Source organism: Perissodus microlepis, chromosome 18, assembly GCF_051167445.1.
Source record: "Perissodus microlepis isolate ML-2025 ecotype Zambia chromosome 18, ASM5116744v1, whole genome shotgun sequence".
Lineage (NCBI taxonomy): Eukaryota > Metazoa > Chordata > Actinopteri > Cichliformes > Cichlidae > Perissodus > Perissodus microlepis.
The window spans coordinates 25,170,565-25,192,338 of record NC_140478.1 but is presented as its reverse complement, the minus strand read 5'-3'; the positions used below and the strand labels follow the sequence as shown (position 1 = coordinate 25,192,338).

At 41.0% G+C, this 21,774-nt stretch overlaps 2 protein-coding genes across 7 annotated transcripts; both read right to left on the bottom strand.

The window, feature by feature from the left end:
- Positions 1-38: 38 nt before the first annotated feature.
- fubp1 (far upstream element (FUSE) binding protein 1) lies at positions 39-11,850 on the bottom strand. 6 transcript variants are annotated; one of them, XR_014797545.1, is made up of 20 exons: positions 11,687-11,850; positions 11,146-11,269; positions 9,360-9,395; positions 9,197-9,233; positions 9,055-9,101; positions 8,884-8,955; positions 8,737-8,794; positions 8,412-8,574; positions 8,221-8,319; positions 8,008-8,103; positions 7,814-7,916; positions 7,307-7,546; positions 6,828-6,988; positions 6,574-6,725; positions 6,411-6,487; positions 5,751-5,876; positions 5,348-5,422; positions 4,819-4,881; positions 1,080-3,346; positions 39-660 (listed from the first exon to the last, which is right to left on the bottom strand). XR_014797545.1 is itself a non-coding variant. In XM_084911864.1 (20 exons), exons 1-20 carry the CDS (start codon positions 11,777-11,779, stop codon positions 2,941-2,943), a joined length of 1,989 nt encoding a protein of 662 aa, XP_084767990.1. In that variant the 5' UTR covers positions 11,780-11,850; the 3' UTR covers positions 39-2,940. The 6 variants fall into 6 exon arrangements, 5 of the variants coding, with proteins under 5 accessions (XP_084767990.1, XP_084767989.1, XP_084767991.1 ...); XM_084911864.1 differs by having other exon boundaries at positions 39-2,949; positions 3,189-3,346; XM_084911863.1 differs by having other exon boundaries at positions 39-3,346.
- A 1,800-nt stretch (positions 11,851-13,650) lies between these two features.
- Positions 13,651-20,878, bottom strand: slc25a24l (solute carrier family 25 member 24, like). Its single transcript, XM_084913327.1, has 10 exons — positions 19,114-20,878; positions 18,899-19,025; positions 18,417-18,504; positions 17,956-18,067; positions 17,702-17,860; positions 16,763-16,900; positions 16,569-16,679; positions 14,433-14,600; positions 14,219-14,357; positions 13,651-14,124 (listed from the first exon to the last, which is right to left on the bottom strand). The coding sequence occupies exons 1-10, from the start codon at positions 19,234-19,236 to the stop codon at positions 13,937-13,939; spliced, it is 1,353 nt and encodes a 450-aa protein (XP_084769453.1). The 5' UTR covers positions 19,237-20,878; the 3' UTR covers positions 13,651-13,936.
- Positions 20,879-21,774: the final 896 nt, after the last annotated feature.

Below are 21,774 nucleotides of genomic sequence, written 5' to 3'. Positions count from 1 at the left end.
AGAATGTCCTTCTTTGAAATAAGACTCCACAACAATGGTCCAGTTTATTTGTTACAACTTTAATGAACATGGCAACATTTCAAAACCAAAAACAGTTAAATTCAAGAAACAAACCAATAGATTATACATAGCACATGAAACCTTGATTACCTCTAAGGCATGCTCCTTGTTTAGTCTTCTACACCCCTCGAACTCTGTGTTGAAACACTGAGTGTCTCACGTGTACACAGCCCCGAACAAACAGTGAGTGACCTTATTTTTACTACAGAAGTGTTTTAAACTGATAAACCCCAAAGTTCCTGTCCTCATCCAACTTTCTAAAGCACATTCCTGTCTGCTGAAAGTTACTCATGAAGGCATTCACAGCGATTAAAAACAACTTTCAGACAACTCTAAACAAACTATGGCATCATGGTTAAAAAGAGACAATTCAAACCGGGCAGCAAAAACAAATCTAACCAACACTTTTTGCAAGCAAAGAATTTAAATTTCATTGGGTTGCTGTTTTTTTGGGTTTTTTACCTTATCACTGGAGCTCTTGAACGGTCTACGTTCAGCAGCAGGATAGACTCAAAGGATTCCTCCTTTTGTGTGTAGGGGGGGGGACAAACTACGACACGGGCCTGATTCTACGACCTAAGCCTGCAGCATCCTCCAACACTGTGAGCGAGAAGTGAAGGCGTTTCAATAGCAGATTTGCACTGCACTTGAGGGCAGATTCACACCACGACAGGAAAAAAAATATTAAAAATCATGTATTGAACCGTTTTGTTTCTTTGACCTAGCAGTTTAGCATGCAGTTTTACACCAGTGTCAATCTAAAGCATCGACATACAGTCACTTTCAGACTTACCAGGGTGCAAATATAGAGGCTATTATCATATTAAGCAGATTCGACATTACCTCCTATGCAACAACCTTTTCACTTGTCAAAACTTCACATCATGCAGTTCATTCATGGAAAAAAAATGGGCTGTGAATTTCCTGGACATTTTCTTTTTGTTTAATGACACAGGTAAGCATTTGTTTGCATGTATGTCACTGGACAAAAACACTGGTTTTCCTTAGGTTTCGCTTACCTGTGTTATTGCAGCAGAACCTAAGGTGCAAGGTCTGGGATGACACTGCAAAGATCAGATATATATATATGTATGTATATATTGCACTCTTTGCCGTCAGTGAACAATGCAGTCAAAGAGATCGTTTGGACTTTAACATTAACAGCCTTTCACAGCAGTGCTCATTCATAAAAAAAATCATCATCAATACTGAGCTAATCAGCAGCACTTCCACTACTAGCATTCCACATGCTTATTATAAAGGACATATTAGAGAGAGATTATCAGCAGAAACCTAAGCATGCTACGCTGGAGTTATGCAGGAGATTTCTAAGCAAATATATTGCAATGAATGGCATTTTGTTTTTAAAAAGACATCAACTACACAATGGCAAGTTGGCAAATATTCAGAACGCAAAAAAAACCCCCAACATGGACATCCTTAAACAGTTCCTACCAGCAGTGTAACAGACCTCAGTTCAGAAATCCAACTACCTACACAAACAATCTACAGGAGACTGAGTAAAGAGTCTCAGAAACATGTGGTACAAGAATCATCACATTCTGAAGCGCTAAGCCTCTCCTGAGAACATTTCATACTTACCCAAAGACAAAGGAGGGAGGGGGGGAGGGGAAAGGGCAATATTTGAGAAAAAATAAAAAATACTACATCGTTGGCAGTTTATAAAGCGTTCTTTCTCAAAGTCAAATCACAGGTTTTTTTGTACTTACATTACAGGAGGGCTCAACTGATGGATGCCGACTGCTTAGCCACCCCCAGACCCTACAACATCTACCACTTTTTGTTGCATCGTTTTATACTTTTAAAAACATTCTTTTCAAAAAAAGACAAGTGTAAACATGTGAGTTCACAATTGGGCAAGACAAATGTTTCAATGCATTTTTTTTCTCTCCCTCTCTCCTTTTCAAAACAATTTTACCTCACTGTCCTGGAAAAAGAACAGCACAAAAGGTAGATGGATATATAACACTAAAAATATGCAACATTTCTTAGAACCGCATGTTGAGAAGGATACTTGGCTTACCGCTTTTCTAAACTTGCCTGTGGAGGAGGAAGTGACTATCAAGGGAGGCAGCAAAAAATAAAAAAAATATATATATATACAGTGCAAACTACACCTCAACAATATCAGCAACCAATGCAAAAAGTGAGAAGGAGTGCCACAGCAACGCAGGTAATGCATGAGATCACGACACACAGACACCCGTCAGCTTTCTCGTGACAAACATTTTTTCTACTTGCTAGAGTCAGAAATAATATGAAATATATAAATAACAAGTCTGAACCACCCGGCATCACTGCACGCAAGTAATGTGACTACGAGTCTTATAGACAGTTGGAGAGAGACAGGACAGCACAATTTGGTTTTGGACAATCAGTTCAAACTACAACGCCCACCCCACCTATCCCCCCCCTGCTCAGCGGCCTCACGGTAAAACAAAAACAATCATACAGAAATACATCTCCACCCCAACTTACCAACACAGGAGGTTTCAGTTTGTTTTATTGCAAAAAAACACAACAGGCAAGAGCAATTTTTAAAACTGAGATGATTTTACATGGTAATGTCTACAGTTTAATAAACATGACTTCTAACCACATTTAATGTAGATACAGGGCTGGAATGACCATATGTATAATTACCTCACTAAAAACAAAGCATTTACAAGAAAAAAAGAATAACAAAAAGGAAAAAAAAAAGAAAAATCAAAGAGGACGTGTTCGCCGGGTAATCTGCCATCTATGTGAAACACTTTCAAACCAAGGAAATTTAAGATCTTCATCAAGGCGTCTGCATCCAAACATTTAACAAAGGATTTTGTTTCGACAATGTAGCATTTACTTTATGTCCACTTCACATTACTGGCCCTGTGCAGAAGAAATACATAGAAGATACATTGCATGTTAACAGCAGAAACAGTGGACTCAGCTTCCCAAAATAAAAAGCTAAAAAGCCTGTGTAGGAAGGAAGGTGGTTTTGGTTAAGTGTGTGAGGCTGCTGCGGTCACCGGAGCCCTGTGAAAACCTGAGGAGTGAAGCGGGTTACGGTGCAAAACGACTGAGTGTACGTGAATGTGGACAGCGCATTATTATCGGGGCGGGTGTACCTGGGGAGCTTGTGGCGCCGCGCCCATCGGCTGTGGGTTGGCCGTGCCGTAGTAAGCGGCCTGCTGCCGGTAGTACTCCGCCCAGGCCGCGCTGTAGTCCGGCTGGCCTCCAGGTTGAGAGGCAGCCGCTGCCGCTGTGGCCTGAGGGGCCGCTTGACCTGCAGGGGATAAAAATAATAGAGAAAAAAATAAGTTTGTACAGCCAAGAAGCTCAAGGTCAAGTCTGAAGTTTTCTCACTGCACCTAAGAGACACCATGATAAAATTCATGAATGCTTTTTATAGAACTAAAATATAAGGAACAGAAAGCCAAATATGCTTCTCTGGGTTAGTTACACAAGCCAACAAGGCAGCTATTCAACTAGGGAGGCTCCTGGTGACTCATTTGCTAGACACTCAAGAAAATCATTTTATTTAAAAAACATGCAAATGAGTCTTTAATATAAATTAAAAAAAAAAAAAATCAGGCCAGTTTAACATGTTTGAAGTCATTATTCACATTCCACAGGAATCAAATTAACTTGTACGTGTCACTGAGCGTGGCACTTTGCATTTAATGGTTATGTGGTCAGTTCATGTGGGATTTGAACATTAAATCGACCTCATATGTGTCAAGTCAACACCCTGCCGAAAGATATCTACTTGTTTGGCTGTGAATGCCCTGTTCACTAGCATGGATTCCTCCTCTGCATTTCTGTTTACTTTTTTTTTTTTTTTTTTTAACCAGTTTTGGAAATTAAATCAGTGAGAGAATAACAAATATACGGAATAATAATAATAATAATAATAATAATAATAATAATAATAATAATAATAATAATAATAATAATAATAAGGAGAAGAAGGAGAAGAATAATAATATAAAAGTAAAGAAGTAGAAGTATAAAAAGCAGACCAGCCAGACAAGAGCAGGACAAAGGATATTAACAACCATTAGACATAACACAGCTTTCCCAACATACATTCAGCTACTATTAAATAAATTGTAAAAGTAGAACAAAAAAAATTCAGGCCACAATAAATGCTTCCAATCTTGTCAGATTAGATTTATAAGAAGGGGAACGAACCCGCCACTGAGGTCTCTTGGTGGCGGGTCAGAAACCTTCTTCCTTTCTATTGGGCGGCTGCGAGAACAGCAACTCTACTAGCAAGAGGGCTGCTTGTGGAGGCAACCACCCTTTAACATCAAACACACTCATACTTAGAGCTGGAGTAGCGATGAGATGTTATGTAACTAGACAAAAGCCTAACCTATCTCACCCATGTGTCTGCTGTGTGAGGAGTAGTACGCTTGTTTTCCTCCATGCTAGCATCCAAAACCACAATAAAGGGTTATTACACCAGGCTTTAGTTTCTTATACTACTATACTATATACACTAAAGCATGCTGATCTTGGTCTTAAAGCTTAGTTCATACTCGCGTTGAATGAATGTAAAGTCTATGATGCAGCATGTGCAAGTAAACATTTATAACTCATCCAGCTGAAGAAACAGAAGGTGGAAATGGAGAGGAAACAAACCAGTCACATTGTTCTACAGATGTGCATGTCGGGTGGCAGTGAGAGTTACAGCGTAGGGTTTCAGACATATCTGCGGCGCGTTTTAGCACAAAACCCTGCTCGAGCACTCACCTTGTTTCTTATAATACTCCTCCCAGGCTTTCGTGTAGTCCTGAGGTTGCTGACTCTGTTGACCTGCAGAGTGAAAAGGAAGAAACACGTTAGAGCATTCAAGCATCAAATTGAACCACAAAACATAAACAATGACCCTACATTGCTTATATGCACAACCCCACAAGTCAAACACTCATCATTTAACTCCACAAAACACACACACTCAATAACAGTAAAACATTCATAGCACATGGAAGACTGTGCCATCAGTGTGGATAAAGCCCTGACTTAGTCTAGAAAATAATCTACTCTGAGCTGATAAAGGTGGATCTGTGTCCACAGCAGTCCTGCAGATAGTCAAAGTGTCGCAGTCTAAACAGCACAGCCATCAAAAGTCAAACAAAGTGGAGGCACACTTGAAAACGCTCCACGGCAGGTTAGTAATGCTCACAAATACCCAGACCTGAAAAAGAAGCTGACTGAATGGCCGAGGGCTGTTTAGACTGTCTTGTGTTAAGAGGTGTACACTGAAACTACGTTCATATACCCATTTTCTTGTAATATTCCTCCCAGGCCTTGGTGTAATCTGCCTGTCCACTCTGACCTGCAGCCTGTGGGTCACCTGTTAAAGAAAACGGTACTTGTAATTAGTCAATCATTCTCAGCAGTTTGTCCTCCACCTGCCTGGGTTGGGCTGTCAGCCTAGGGGTGGTGGAGGAAAACTACCCTGTTCCTGGGGTATTTAAAAAAAATGTTAAAAAGCTGCTCTGAAAAAGCAAAGTCATTTAAAAGTTGAAACCAAACCAACTTGTGTTTGTTAGTAACACAAATGAGACATGAGCACAGCACACTATCGGGTAAGTCTACTGAACTACACTGAGCTTGTCTGAACACTTTCTGTTTCTTCTGCTCCTCTGCTTTGCTTTAAGTGAAAAAAACACTCCGGTTACCTTGGCCGTTGGCTTGACTGGTGCCGGGCGCTCCGCTGGTCGGGGTCATGGGAGCCTGCGGCTGCTGGCCGTACTGAGCATAGTACGCTGCCCACGCTGCTGCGTTGGCATCCGCTGCTGCTTTATCTGCACGCAAGAAACAAGCTGGTAACCACACAACAGCCAGGACTCATTCTGGCAGCAGCAATGTTGTGCCTTACTGAAGACGTGCAAAGGCTAATGCTAGCCAACTGTAATAAGACACCATGTATCGTCAAATCTGCTGATGTAATCAATACTTGTGTCTTAGCACATAAAACTCAAATGCTATAATATTTTGAAAGCAAATATTTTCAAGAAAAAAAAACAAGTGTCAATAAATATACTTAAAGAGCATTTACTTCTGTAATTACTTTTTGTGCCTACAGGGGGCACTGCTTCTCCCCAGAGTGCAAATTCATAGTTAAAAAACAAAGCACCGAGCTCCTTGGCCCTGAAACTTCACCCTTTAGCGCTTTCAAACATTTATCCTGTTTGTTCCATTGTTTTTCATTTTGTTTCTGTTGGGTCGCTGTATTTTATGACTAACAGATATACTTTCTAACCTCTGAGTATGATTTCAAATATTAAAATATGCCAAAGGGCTTTTCACATCAAATGCCCCCATTAGCAAATACTCACTTGGATCAGGCTGGCCCTGCTGCCAGTGTGGGTAGCCGTTGCCCCATCCCTGAGGCTGATATGGAGCAGGAGGACCACTGAAGGAAGAAAATAAGTAACCATCATCTCTCAGTCAGCCATGTTCAGATATTCTTACTATCAAAGAGGAGGCAACTGTACTTACTGTGGTCCGGGTGGGCCCTGATTGTATGGTCCAGGATTGTATGGACCCATGGGAGCACCAGGGGGTCCGGGTGGTCCTGGAGGACCATGTGGACCTGGTCCTCCATGTGGGCCAGGAGGGCCATGTGGGCCACCCATGGGAGTGACAGGTCCCTGAACAGAGAAATGGTGCGGTCAGTATAAGAGGGGTAAATAAAAAATAAATAAATACCGGAGTCTTCACATGGAGGCTAATTGTAAAAACAGTTAACTCACCCCAATTTTCTCCTCCACTAGTTGCCGGGCGTAGTCGATCTGCTGAGGAGACCCTCTGACTGTAAACATCTTAATGTTGGGGTCAGCGTTGGGCGGAGGATTCCTCTGGAGCTCGATTCTGGCTCCTGACTGCTGGCTGATGCCCTTGATTGTCTCACCACCTGGAAGAGAAACATGGTCAGAGTTTTAACGAAGGCCCAACTACAGGGAGAAAAATATTTTAACCGTTTTGGTTGACCCTTTCGTCTCTGATCTCTCTACCTTCACCGTGTCACTCTCTATTTTGTGTTCAGGTCTCAGATTATAGGGTTGGGGTTTATCCATCAGCTTGTCAGCGTGGTGCATGAGTTTTCATCACAGACCATACACATTTTAAACCATTATTTACTCCATAAGGTGATTACTAAGAGTGCACTGCACTCCTAAAGTTTGTTTTAATAACTGAGCTCGAGCCCCACTGCTGTTGAGGAGCGACTTACCTTTCCCAATGATCAGACCAGTCTTCATGGTCGGGACTGTAAAGGTAAACTCTTGGAGGCCACCAGGGGGGCCCATGTTCCAGTTGCCCTGACCGCGACCGCGTCCCCTGCCACCTCCATGCCCTGGAGGTCCTCCAGCCTGGACGCTCCGCAACAGGTCGGAAATGATTTCTGCCGCGTGCTGAGCCTGGTCAGGGGGACCCATGATCTGCGCTATCCTGTCTGGTGTGGTGCCATCATCTGGAGAGAGGAAGGAGGGCGATTTGAGACAACTGAAGCACAATTTCAGCTTTGATTTCTATTACTGCTGTCACATTAAACAAATGTATACTTTTCTAGTATTTCCTCTAATTATGCCTCTAACCAGCGATGCACTGTGCATGTGTTCAGGTCTCAGATCATAGGGTTGGGGTTATACATCAGCTTGTCAGCGTGGTGCATGAGTTTTCATCACAGACCATTTTAAACTGCTTGATTTACTTCATGAATGTCATGTTAGATGCTCACCTGGTTTGAACTGAATCCTGACACCTGTGTCATTCTGAATTTTCTTGATCATTTCTCCATTTCTCCCGATAACAATTCCTACTGCAAAACGTGGAACAGGAACCTGAACAATAAGAGGGCAGAAAAGCAAAATTAACACGATCCAAAAACCCTGGTCAACAACGTGATGAATTAAACAAATGACAAGTACTGACATCTAAGCTGTCTCCTCCAATCCTTGAACCGTACTCGCCCCTCTGCTCCCTGAAGCCCTGATCTCTAATCAGCTCCATCACCATCTCTTTGGCTTGCTGGGGAGACAAAGTACATATTATTACAGTACAGTCTCAGTGTGGAAGACTTGGAATTAAAAAAAAAAAAGTTTTATGACATCAAAATCCCAGCTGTAATGCCAGCTGAAGTCTCACCTGAACTTTAAAAGGTTCTCCTGAAATGCGTAGTGGTTTGTCTGCACCTGTGTTTTGGGGCCCATCTTGGATCATGACCATTTTCACTCCAGCTCGTTCCTGCAAATGAGAAAATAAAACAAAAGGTGAGTCAGTAGCAATCACATCTAATTATCTCTATATTTTTTGTCTCACTTTGACTTGAAGCTCACCTGAAGGCTTTTGATGGTTTCTCCTCCCTTGCCAATGACAAGGCCGGCTTTAGAAGCAGGTACCATAATCTCCTGAACAGTCATTCCTGGGCCGTCGTTGTGGTGGAACGCTGGGGCCGGACGCCCCTTCTCAACGATTTCTGTTAGTAGCCTCTTTGCCGTCCTTAAGGGAGAAAAAAATTACCATTTTGTTTAGTAATGATAGTAGGGCTGCTCAATTACAGCAAAAATTATAATAGCAACTTTTGGACTTTGGTCAAAAATACATTGCTGCCCACACTAACTTCCACAGGAATTCTGCATATGAAACAGGGGTGACACTTACTGGATTGATTCTGGTAATCCTGTTAATGTCACCGACCGATCTGGCATCCCTCCGCTGTCTACAAGAGAGAAGACACTAAACACAAAACCCTCCAAAAACAGTTGGTATGCTCCGACTTCTCAGCACTGGCAGCAAATCCAAACCTACCAGGAGCAATCTGTATTTTGCACCCAGACTCCTGCTGGAGACGTGATATTTGTTCACCTCCTCTTCCAATAACTAGAACAGGCAATGACAAAAAAAAGTATAAATATCAAATTCTAAGAGCACAGAAGTTATGCTTATGGTTTTTTGGGTTTTTTTTAAACAAACACTTACTGAAGCCAACCATGCCATCTGGGACCTTGAATTCTTCTGATGTTGACCTTAGGATAACAGGAGATTAATCAACATAAACTTTATAATACAATGAAGCCAAGCACAGTATGTGAACATGTTTAAATTGATAATGCCCGTTTACCTTGGGGGACCAGCCATTCCTCCAATACCTGAAAAGGCTGCAAGAAGACGACCAATTAGCCAAAAGAAGACTTAATAAAATAAAATACAATTTTGAAGAACCAAATTTCACATTCTTGCCTTTTTTTAAGTAGTAAATACAACTGCACCTTCAGTTCACTTACCATCATTTGTAGCCACTTTCTTTGTCTCTGGTTGGTCTGTGAAAAAAATGACATAGCCAGTGTAAGTACCTCTCGTTATTCCCATGACACATCACATTATTAGCTCCCCCCAATCAAAGAAAAAACAAACTGATTTTACACATCTAAAACTCATTTGTCAACACTACGTGGAATTTAAACAGTTCAGACAGCTGGATTAGACGCTCATCTGCCAGCTTACTGCATGCATACTTGGCTTGATATCCTATCTGCAGATGTTTAGTCCTACTCAACGCTGATGCTAAATCCTCAGTTTTGTTTAACATAATTCAACAATACTCTGCAACACAGATCTACACTGTAATGCTCTATCTGCCAGATTATTCAAGCAGCCAGAGTCCTTGCACTTATTAACTCAGTATTGAAGTCAATTCATTGGCTCCAAATTAGAAATAAATCACCATTAAAGTCCCTGTATTTGTTCAGCTCTCAAAGGTTTGTTAACCCCAGTTCTGACTTGATCAGTGCCTATAACCCGATTATACCTCTCAGGTACTCTGTTCAAGCTGGATGTCAGATTTTTCAGGAGAACACCCCCCAAATTGGTTTTCCAACTCAGAAACCCCGAGAAGTCCCACTAACCCCGATTTAACAATCTGAGATGAGGGTAGAGAACATAAGCAACAGAAAAGCTGTAAAAGTCGTAATCTGTAAATCATCATTGTGGATTTGCGACTCGCTAAATAAGACATGCTGAGATCAGTGACCAGCGTCTATACAGGAACATGCTGCAACTCACTTTTTAAGTGAGGAAGAAAAACCCAAAACAAAAGTAGAACAAGAACTGTGCTGCACTGCTAGTAATGCGTTAATAGCTCTGCCTTGCTGAGGAACAAAACAAATCCTGTTTTTCAGCCTTCGCTAGTGGAACGCGCTAAACTCAGGAGTGTCACTCCCAGCGCCAAGATCTGAGGCAAATACAAAGCAGCATTAGATCCAAGTGTCCTGAAGGTGCTTTCAGTTGCACATAAATCATACTTCCGTGCCAGAGCTACAACGTAATTATTGGAACTCCATTTTAACCCTACGCCCCAACCTTCTACATACAACAACTACACGTCAGGTCGGCGCATACCCCAACAACTTGAATGCTGAGGAAGTTAGAGTTAATAACTGTGTGTGTTAACTGGTCTTATTTCTTTGTGAAGTACAGTTTGTTTGTTTTTTATTTTATGTTAAGTTTCCAAACCCAGAGAAAGTAAATAAACCCAGATTAAGCATTATAATGTAATGAAAACCATGATTTTTTCCCCCCAATCATTTCCAGACTTTATAATCAGTACATGTGTGAACCAATCAAACTGGAAACTGTCATGCTTTCATTTTGGACCACATTAACCACCAAAAAACACCCACTTAACCTGTTTATAGGCTAGTAAAACTAATTACACCCACTCACGCCTTAACCAATATTTGCTTCCAGTCTGGTCCACTCAATCAAAAAAAATGATTTGACACATATTAAAATATTTACAAGACATTAGAAGATAAGGTAAAACCATCACCCTAAACACATGCCATGTGCAACACACTGCTGCCTTTTAACTGGTTAGTAATAATGTACAGTGTTAGATCTAAAGGTGAAAATTCACACTGAGAGGAAAAAACGATTAAAAAAAACAGATTTAATGCTGGGTTATGGACGTTAAAACAGAATAAAATGCATTTCAGCAGCTGCTAAAAAATGAAACACAAAGGCAGGCATTAACTAGAAAGACTTGCATTGAGATCGATTTGAGCCACTGACCGATATTCAGGTTAGGCATGGGAAAATACCCACCAGCGTCCTCCAGGGGCCTTTTCTGGCCCCCGTAGCCGAACTCGTTTGTCGGGGGTGCCGCAACTCCGTCCCCGCCAATCTTTGCTGCGATCTGAAAGCAAAAAATGAAGCAACAAGAGAACACGTGAGCTCCCGAGATCATGTATTTTGTTGTTCGCGTCTCTTAAGGTGCGTTTGGAGAGGAGAGGCGTGCTGCCTGCGGCCTACTGTCCTAGCCGGAAGTCCAACAAAGGGGAGCTTCAGGTTTCACTTTAGCAAATCGGTTAATTTTGCTACAACACAAAAATACCAGTTTGCATTTAACTTATACAATTATTATCTTATTTTTTAACCACTCTACGCTGCGATCTGTTGTGTTTTCCCGTCTGTTTTCGTTTTCAGAGTAACGCAACGTTAGCTTAGCTCAGCTACCTTCAGAGCACAACGACAGAAAGCGCCGAAAACTCGCAATTCGTTCCCGGCCTGCGGGATATTTTTAGCCCGAGTGATTCCGTAGTCGTCTTCTCACCTGTCGCGCTCGTTGCAGAGCGTCTTTAAAAGCGTCGTTCATGCCGCCACCGGCGTTTGAGGACGGGGGAGCCACGTTGCTGTAGTCTGCCATATCTGCCTGCTGCTGCTCTTCTCCTCCTTGGCGCGATAAGATGGCGGCTCGGTCTCACAAACGGGAGGTGGTGGGAGACACGAGAAACTCGCGAGCCAGTGTTTGCTCTCGCGATAACGGCCTCACGTGTGTCACCAGAGCAGATTTGGAGCAGGAATCAGTATCATACGACCTTTGAAATGTACTGCTGTAGAAATACTTCTTTTAAATTTTTACTTGAGTAAAAGTGCAAAAAATATGAACATAAAAGCGAAAAAAGTAAACATTCTTATCGTGTTCAACAGCATGTTTCAGAATATCACTTTTAACACTGGTTTGTAATAACTGATAGATAATTGGGGCTGATTTTAAGCTTCAGTTTAAAAAAAAAAAAAGCAAACTGATTATATTTATTTTCATTAATTTCACTTTGTAATTAGTTACTAAATTCATTGTAGTGAAGAAAAAAATTAAAATATGCTATTTTATAAAGAGTTTCCACATTTTACAGGGATACAAATCAAATTTTACAGGTGGAATAGACCTGCTGCAGCTCATCATTTGTGTTTGACTGTGTGCAAAGGTTGCAGCAAGGGGATGTCAAATTAAGCTTTGCAGGAGAATCAGCCCACCAGACGGCCCATTTTGTGTAACAATTATAGTCTTCTTCTTCTTTCGACTACTCCCTTTAGGGGTTGCTTTCCTATCCACCCCCAGTATCCTCCTCTGTTACACCAACCCTCTCTATGTCCTCCTTCTCCGCATTCACAAATCTTCTGTGTGGTCTTCCTCTTTTTCTCTTGTCTGGCAGCTCCACATTCAAAGTCCTTTGTCCAGTATATTCCCTATCTCTCCTCTGCACATGTCCAAACCATCTCAGTTTTGCCTCCCTAACTTTGTCAGAGTCCAACAATTGCACTTAAATCAGTAATAACTTTATAATAATATTTCTTTAGTAACATGCAGTGTTGTCTTTTGTTTATGAAGACAAGTTGCTTGAATCTTCATGGCATAAAATACTATTATTTAATATTCAGTAAGGTTGAGGTTCTGTGCCAGCTATAACGAAATCCCAATGAATCCCAACGAAATCTCAGAGGAGAAGCTCTTTGCACTATAAACATGGACAAAATGTCCCATGGAGTTTGTTGGTCACGTGGAAATCTTTTAACCTGAGTGCGATGGATCAAAACTTCACTGTGCTCATCTTTTTTTTTGTGACATATGAAATTTTATTTTATATATTAGCATTGTTGTTGGTGAGTATATTGTTTGCTCTGTGTGGCTTTAGTATTTCCCTCAATAAGGATGATCTCACAAAGAATTCACTTGGCCTATGTGACCCTTAACGACTCACACGATCAAGGCATGGATCAGCGACTCTCAACGACCACTTCAAGGTGACAACGGCACTACGGGTTAAATATCTGAGACTGACTTTTAGAGCTGAAGAGTCCTTTCAGGTAAATGTCTTCAAGAACCTGAAAAAGATTTATTCCAGAAGACTTTAACTCCTAAATCTTTATTTAAAACACGACATTAAATCTGTTACTCCTGAGATTCACACACTTAAATTGAAAATGATCACTTTTGTAAATGTATAGAAATTTAGATATCTCATTATCCCCATCTCTACCATCCTCCTCTGTCACACCAACCCTAAGCAGGTCCTTCACTACATCACTGAATCTTCTCTCTAGTCTTTCTCTTTTCCTCCATCCTCCTCTCTCGCTGCTTCCTAACATGCCTTCCCCGTCGCCTCTTCCTTTGTCTTTTCCCAACAGTAGCACAGTTTCTATCAGCATGCTTTTGGCCAGCAGGACCAGAGGCGATCGTTGTTAACCCCGGCCCCAGTGCAACCTCCCCCATTCATTCAGGCTTAGCACTGACACTAGGATTTGTGTCATTTTATTATACAGTCAACACAACAACATATTTTCTTATTTTCAAAGAGCATGTCGAGTAGCCAGCTGTTACTCTTGGTCATTACATATTTAAAGTCAGTCAGATTATGGTTCCATGCTCGTGGTCAACAGAAAATATAACAAAGCAAATCCTGCAGAGTTAACCATAACTTCGTGATTGACCTCATTTCACATCTCAGGCATTTTTTTCAGACATGTGTTTGCATAATTAACAAGAATAAAACTCACAGCTTTTGCTTTTTTTCTAATTTCCTCAAGACTCCAAGGAGGAAAAAACATTTTCAAATTTTCTAGTCAGAGTGTAGTTCATTAAGGCACACGGTATCGCCCTGACGAAGCTGGCTCCCATGCCATTATAATATCCTTTAATTCCATATCTTTCATATATCCCAATCAGTCCCGGTAATACACCCGAGGCTGGCCGTGAATCTGATCTGAAAGCTGAAGAACAAGACAAACAAACATGAGTAAAACATTCCCACATAAAAGCTTCATATGAAACTGTAAACTGTGCCGAATGAATGAGAGCCGATACCCTGCGCTTGCTGCTGAGTTCGGATCACCGCCAGCGGGTAACTGGTGATTTGTCCAGAAGCAAACGCCACAAAGCTGAAGAAAAACAGTTTGGAGTCACTGTTGTAGGCGGGATCGCTTTTTGCCCAGCTCATGATTGACTGCAATTACAAAATAAGCAATTAGCATCTTTTCAAAATAAAAGTTCACTTGATCTCTGTTGTCTTCTGGCCCACCTGATGAACAGCACACTCCACACCTGCATAGGGGATCATACAGAGGATGCTGGGCTTGAATCCTCTGTAAAAGGAAGACAAAGACTCGCTTCTATAAATGGATCGGGCACACACTGCAACGCCATGGTAAGTGCCAGCCTGCTGCAGGTTCAGCCTCACCTTCAGCACCTGTAGAGCAAACAAGAGGAGAGTGAGACTGCTAAAAGAGATCCCCACTAATAAATTAAAGTGGGTCTATTAGTCTCAATTCTTGGACTCTACTAGAGCAGCTTTGAGTGATTCAACAAATTTTACATTATCATACAGTTTAGCTTATGCTGAACTTTGGTGAAGCCTGTCAGTTCATCTATTGTCTGAAACAAGACTCCTTAATTCCTCAGCCTCTAAACCAGCTTTCTTCAGGTTTGCTTTGAGTAGCAGTGGGGCTTCACAGCCACAGAGATCACAACCTTTTTTCCTCACCTAATTCTCCAGTCACATGTTTCCAGTGTATAACTATTCTCCAAACACTTGTCTGGCAGTAAATTTTTGCTTTTGCTTGTTTCCTACCTCATGTTTTTTTCTTTTGGTTCCTTATGGCTGCTACGTAAAATGCATATTCCCCAACTGGCAAGTGGCTACTGGCTCAAAACCCTCGTTGTGATTGCTTTGGTCATTAACAGGTTCAAATCGAACATGCCAACTTGTTTGCAGACACTGGCCACTTACTCTGTGAGTTTAAGTGGCACTTTAAAAAGTGCAGCTCAAACCAGAAACAGAGAATATTCACCATTAAAAGGAAAGCTGTGCCTTATTGCTGCAACAAACATATCTCAAAAAGCACAACTTTTACATTAAAAGGGAACAGTTTCCCTTCTTAAAAAACTTCACCACTTAGAGAGTAGTTTGCAACTGTTTGGAGACAATTCAGGATCTTCTTGTGATACAAACAATTGCAAGGAGTTTTTCAGTGCAGCATCGTGTAACTGTTTGCAAACATTTACTCACCATGGATGGCTAGCAGCCTCCACTAACCACTCACCAACAGCTGCAGAAGAAACACTTTTTCCTAGCAACTGGTTGCTGACTGGTCTCTAGGCATGACTGGAGCCCTAACCTGCCATGTTGGTAATAATTTGGGGATTTTGGACTTTTACATTTCTGTTAACTAGACTTCTACAGGGAAAAAAACGTTTATGTAGCACATAGTAATTCAGAAAAGATACATGTCCTGAAATAAGAGGGGATATGAATATAGACCATTTTACCCATTTGCTGTGCTATCAACTGTTTATGATTCAGAATACCTGCTGTATAATTTATCAAACTCAAAATGACCTCATGCTCAAAACACCAACCAGAAAGATTCAAATATGTAGTGAAATACAAAGAGAAAGGTTAGTAGTTAGAGGAACAGGGGTTTGCTGTCGACCATGCATCTTTTTTGTATTTATTCACGTGCTCTGTGTGGGATGGGAGGAAGAGTTTGTGCATTTTGCTCATTTGTTTTTGTTTTTAATAAAAAAAAATACATTTATTGTTGATAAGATGGTGTTGATAGGATGTTGATATCATCAGTGGTAACATTTTTGCTTGTATTTGGGCTGCTGACTGTGGAGGGGTTATTTGAGACTTTAGTGTGATGAACGCAAACAAAGGAGAGCCTCTAAAAATATCAGAGCACGCTGGCCTCAGTACAGAATGTTAGTTTAATGTTGTTATAGCACAAAGAGGAGAAACTGAGTTGAATAACACAATATCCTCCAGTTTCTCATAATGTAAGAAGGAAAAGCTCAATTTTAGTATTTTCCTCACCTGTTTACTCCACGTTGCCGTGGTGATTTATCAGCCTCAAAGTAATACAGAATACAGTTATTCACGGCCATGAGATTACAGATGAAGATCACTGTTTCCCAGCATCTAAAGTATTTGTGTGGTTGTTCACGCACTTCCTCGTGGTGATTGTTTAATATTAATATTGGAACATGTGTTGTTCTTTTTGGAGATACTGTAGAGACTGACTCATTTGTTTATGATAATAAAAAGGCTTTATAATGAGTCTAACAATGACATAGTAACAATTAAAACAGTCAGTGATCTGCACTTCAGGACAGAAATGTTAAAGTACTCAGATCTGCCGCTGATCTCAGATCTGACCTCTAAGGGGTAGAAGACAGCGTGAGCCACAGCTCCAGAGATGCAGCCCAACCCGAAACGCTGCTGCACCGTCAGAGTCTGCTGGGTCCTGTTTTGGGTGTAGACCTTCATCTAAATGGAGCAGAGGACATCTGAGTGTGCTAGTCAATCGGAAAAAATAAACTGTACATGAATAGCTCAATGCTCAGCCTCACCTGGGCGTAGATAAGACACTGAAGTGTCGACTGTGGTGTTCCTTTCAGCACGTTGACAGCGTTACCTTGCCACATTGACCGCAAACCACCTCCTCTCATCTCCTGAAAACCTTGGGAGAAGGCCTTGGATCCATACACCTATTGTGGAGACAGGATGTCATTTTCAGTGAGGTGCAGGTGTGCAGTGATGTGGAACAGTCACAACAGCAACACTTTTAGGATAAATATAGGTACACAAAGTTAAAAGCAAGATAAAAGCAACAGTTTGAATGCAGGTCATAAAAAATAAGGCAGGCAAGCTGATAACAGACTGTCTTTAGAGCCAGAGATACTAATGTAAAACTAGGCCAGGCTCACAGCCGAAACGAAACATCCATCCATCTTCTTATGCTTTCCCATATCAGCACCACGGGGGAGCTGGAACCCAAAAATTTACATTATCTTAAAATGCTAAATAGCTTTAATGTTTTTTTCTGTCCCTCTTTGTTAGCCCTGTGACAGACTGGTAACCTGTCTATGGTGTACATCTAGGATAAGCTCCAGCTCTCCTGCAACCTTGATAAGCAGTTAAGAAAATGGATGGATGGACAAAAGAAGCATATTTGCTTATTAATCTATACTGTGACACAATGTTAAAACGTGAGTGGCTCTTTTACAAAATGATTCAAACCTTTATTTAAGTATTTCTTAGAGCCATTTCTTTGCAGCAGGAACAGCTTTGACTCTACAGGCTTTGTGCACCTGGGCTTGGGTAGTTTATCTAATTCTTCCTGACAGAATTTGCGTGTCTTCCAGGGCCACATAATAGTTACGCTGAGTGATGTAGTCAGAAACTCTGTAAAACCTCTGAGCTTGAATAATTATTACATAATTTGTGTGATGTTTCTGAAATATTTTCCTTTTCTTTTGTCTGCAGTGCCTTGTGATAGTGGAGCTGACCTGAAGTTGTGTTTTAAGGCGGTCTATGGGTGCCGTCATGGTCCGGGACACAGCATCCGCCAGTCCTGCTGACATAGCAAATGTCCTCCAAGCACTGAAGCCTGACGCTTCTTCAGGGAACTCAATGGGAATCCCGCGGCTCTCCCCGACATCAAACACCTGCAGGAGTGCAAACAGGAGGACTTAACTGATCACCTTTTGAGGAGACATTTTAATCGCTGTGTAAATGTAAAGCATAATGGGAATGATCATACCAAACTGTGTTTCCATGAGGACACTAGCTCCCCGATGTTATCCACAGGGTTGAGGATGATGTGGTGCAAGAATTCATCCCAATCCACCGTCATCGAGTTGTCCTTATCCATCCTGATGTTGCCAAAGACAACGACACTTGTCAAGTTTCAGAAAATAAAGCTTTCACATCCCGTATTAACATCACATCATTTGTCCATTTTCAAAACAGCAAGCTGAGTAATAATCATTTATAATTCAGAGATACAACAAGTTCAGGTTAGCCAGGTAGTGAGTCCATACTGAGAGATCCTTTTAACCATTCGTTTAATCTGGCAACCCAAAATAATCACGATTATGCCTTAAATATATTTTATTTAATGCTAATTATGCTAATTATTTTAAACCCCATATGCCAAGTATAAATGCATATATACTCAAAAACAACAATGACTCTATGAGGTAGTGGGCAAAAAAATCTTACATTTGTATAATTTTTTTTGCATTCGGCTTTGAAATGACCACTCCTAACTCCTTAAACAAACATATGATGTCCTCCTGGTCAATGAATCCTGATCAAAGAAGAAATGCACAAAATTACAAACAGATACTGCTCTTCCTCATAAGTGAAGTTTCTATATGATGTGCTATGGTCCCTGAAATGCTGCAGGTCTGTGTACCATAAGCAGATCTTTTGTTTGCCTGCCAGCCACTCGTGTCTGACCTTGAAAACACATTTCACCGTCAACAAAATAAAAAATGTATTCAGTTTATCAAGAAAAAGTCATGTTAGAACACACTTTCTGCAGACTTATGTTCATTATGTTCTTTAAAGGACAATAACGCAGGAGGCGCAGATCTTAAAAACTGATTGAAGTCCTCACATACTTCATTTTGTATCATTCATTTTTCTTATGTTTCCTTCAGAAATGTACCACTTATAAGGCGGTAAGACTTTCAACTCACCACAATTATTCTTATCAAGGTCATGAAAGTGAATTTTCCACTTCCTCTCTCTGTCCATCATGTAGCTGAGGAACTCTTGATAATCCAGCAGGCCATCTTTGTCTCTGTCATAAGACTCGATGATACTCTACAAGAAACAAAAACAGCTCTCTCAATAGCAGATTTTTAAAAAATTAATACCGATGCATATAGATGCTATTAAGAATATTTGTTACCTGGACCTTCCCATCCGCTGAAATAATACCATGCTTCCTCATTTCGTCTTGCAGCTCCGCCACAGAAACGAATCCATCCTCATTTTGGTCCAGTTTACTAAATAATCCACGAAACTGATCCATGGTTCATGCAGAAAATGAGTAAAATTTTCCAGATGCGAACAGAAAAAACCTTTAAAACCTTTCATTCGTTGCAGGACCTTTTAAAGGAGAACATTCATTCATTATCACCAGAGATGATTGACCTGCAGCTCTGCAGAGGCGCTGACTCACTGGTAGAGAGAGAGCTTCTATCAGCGGTTTTTGTAAAACTCACTTCCTCTAAGGAACAGCAGGGGGCGCTGTGGCTGCAGGAGAGGCCACCTTCATCTGGAATAGACACAGTGGCCTCGAACCTGTGATCTTCTGCGTGCTATTTATGTGTGCTATTTATACAAAATTAATTATTTATTTTTTAAAAAGGAGACACATCTTGCAGATAAAGGAAACTGCTCACATCAAGAATTCCAACCAGTGGCTAGAAAAAGCTGACCTCGAGCACAGCACAGAGGCTCTGATCACAACAGCGAGCCTCAAAGCACCAGATGCCTAAAAGCAATCGTCTGCCACACCCGATAGGACCCAAGATGCAAGCAATGCAAAGGTCCCACTGAGACAGTCCTGCACTTAGTAGCAGCATGTAAGATGCATGCTGGCACACAGAGAAGCACTGGGTTTGGATAGTACACAGAAATGTCTCCAAGTCCCAGTGGAAGACAGGTCAGCAACTGCTGTCCAACCAACAACACATCCATCCAACACATTCTGTCATCCAGCTGCCAGTAAATTATTGTAGAAATTACACATTTACAGAGTCATGACAGAGAGCAGAAGACTACGGTTGTGATAGATGTGCCAGTTAAAAGGAGGAGACCAAATGCACTGAATAACTGGAGCAGATAGGAAAGGAGGAGTCCGGGGTGGTCCCAGTGGTTACAGGAGTATTACAGGACCTGTAACCCCCAAACTGAGAGAGTGGCTCCAGCAGATTCCAGACACAATATCTGAGAGGTCTGCAGTCCAGGAAGAGCTAAGTACTAGAGGAAGACACACATACCAATCCACGGGGGGTTGGAGGCAGTCTGGCAGACTTTGGTTTCAGTGGCTCTTCTCCAGTGACTGATGGTGTAATCCATCAGATAAAAAAAAGAAGAAAAAAAAAGCCTAAACTGCTACATGTAAAAGGGAGGAAAACAACTTGAGCATAACGATGAATTGCTTGAGTACGGATTTTCTGTGACTTTGGGAATTGGAGTATTTCAGAGTTTGGTTAAATATAGTTTTGTGATTTTATTGTACCACGTGTTTATTGTCTTTATTTACATTTTTACCCGCATTCCTGATTTGTTAAGATTAAAGAAAACGCCAAATGTTATAGGATAGTAAAGATACTGACATATAAGATATTTATTACCTGGCCCTTGTCATCTGATATACATAAAACATTTTCTTCCAGATAAGCATGGGGGGTTTCAGAGTTTCCATTGCTTCCCATTGGCTGTCAGTTTTGTGCGATGACGTCATGGCTATAAACGAAATCAAACACAGTGACTGGTCTTTTTTCGCCTCTCACCTGGATGATGTGCAAAGGACCCCGGTTTGGTGAATGACGAATATCGCCACTTACTTTCTAGAAAAAGCCGCCAGATTCCAGTCCACAGTGTCCACTTACTGCCACTCATACCGGAAAGCAGCTTTTCAAAATAAAACCAATCTATTCCCATGTAAGGCAAGTAAAAATGTTCTATAAGAAAAAAAGAAACTAAAATAAAAATATACACCTACAACATTCAAGGAGTTTCTTATATTTATTCTATTTCTTAATAAAATTCACCTCACATTAAACATATCTCAGTAGGTTTCTTTATGAATTTAGGTTGCTTTATGAAAAGGTGAACAGATCTGCATTTTCTCTTCTCACTGTGAGGCCTGGGGGGGGGGGAAGCTGTGGTGGCCTGGAAATGTTTTGCTGCACTGTTGGGGATTTATTTAGAATTAGAGGTAACACTTAACACTTAACCCACATCAACATGCATCAATTCAGCTCAGTGGATAAAGAATCAGCATCACATAACCGGAGCTTAACAATCTGGGTCTAAACTTGGGTGAAGCTGGTTGATCTTTGTGCCTGAGAAGACCATATTAAGGGTTTCCCCTCTCTGTGACGTCATAAAGAGCCAAGAGTAGACAAAACTGTATGAAACAGAGCATTTAGAGGAGTCAGAAGTCTGAGCTTTTGGCTCATGATTGCCTGTACATAATCTCATTATTTGAAACTTTGGCCTTGTTTAATGTGAATATACAGCATTATAGTCGTGTATATAGATGTTTTAAAATGTAGAAAAACAATAACAGTAATGAAAAACTCTACAATGAGAAGGTGTGTTTCAAATTTTGAGTGGCGCTGGATAAACAGCAGAACTGTTTGCTTGGTAACACTTTCGAGATCGAATTCAAACAGACAATAAACATATAATAATTGATTTTCACTTCATGGGTACCGCACTGAATAGCTGTAACAATTTATGACTTGGTTTTACAGTAAGCAGAGTGCATCTCAAAAATACAATATCATCCAGTAAGAAAACTATACGGTCACTGTAAATTTTACAGGAAAGTGTT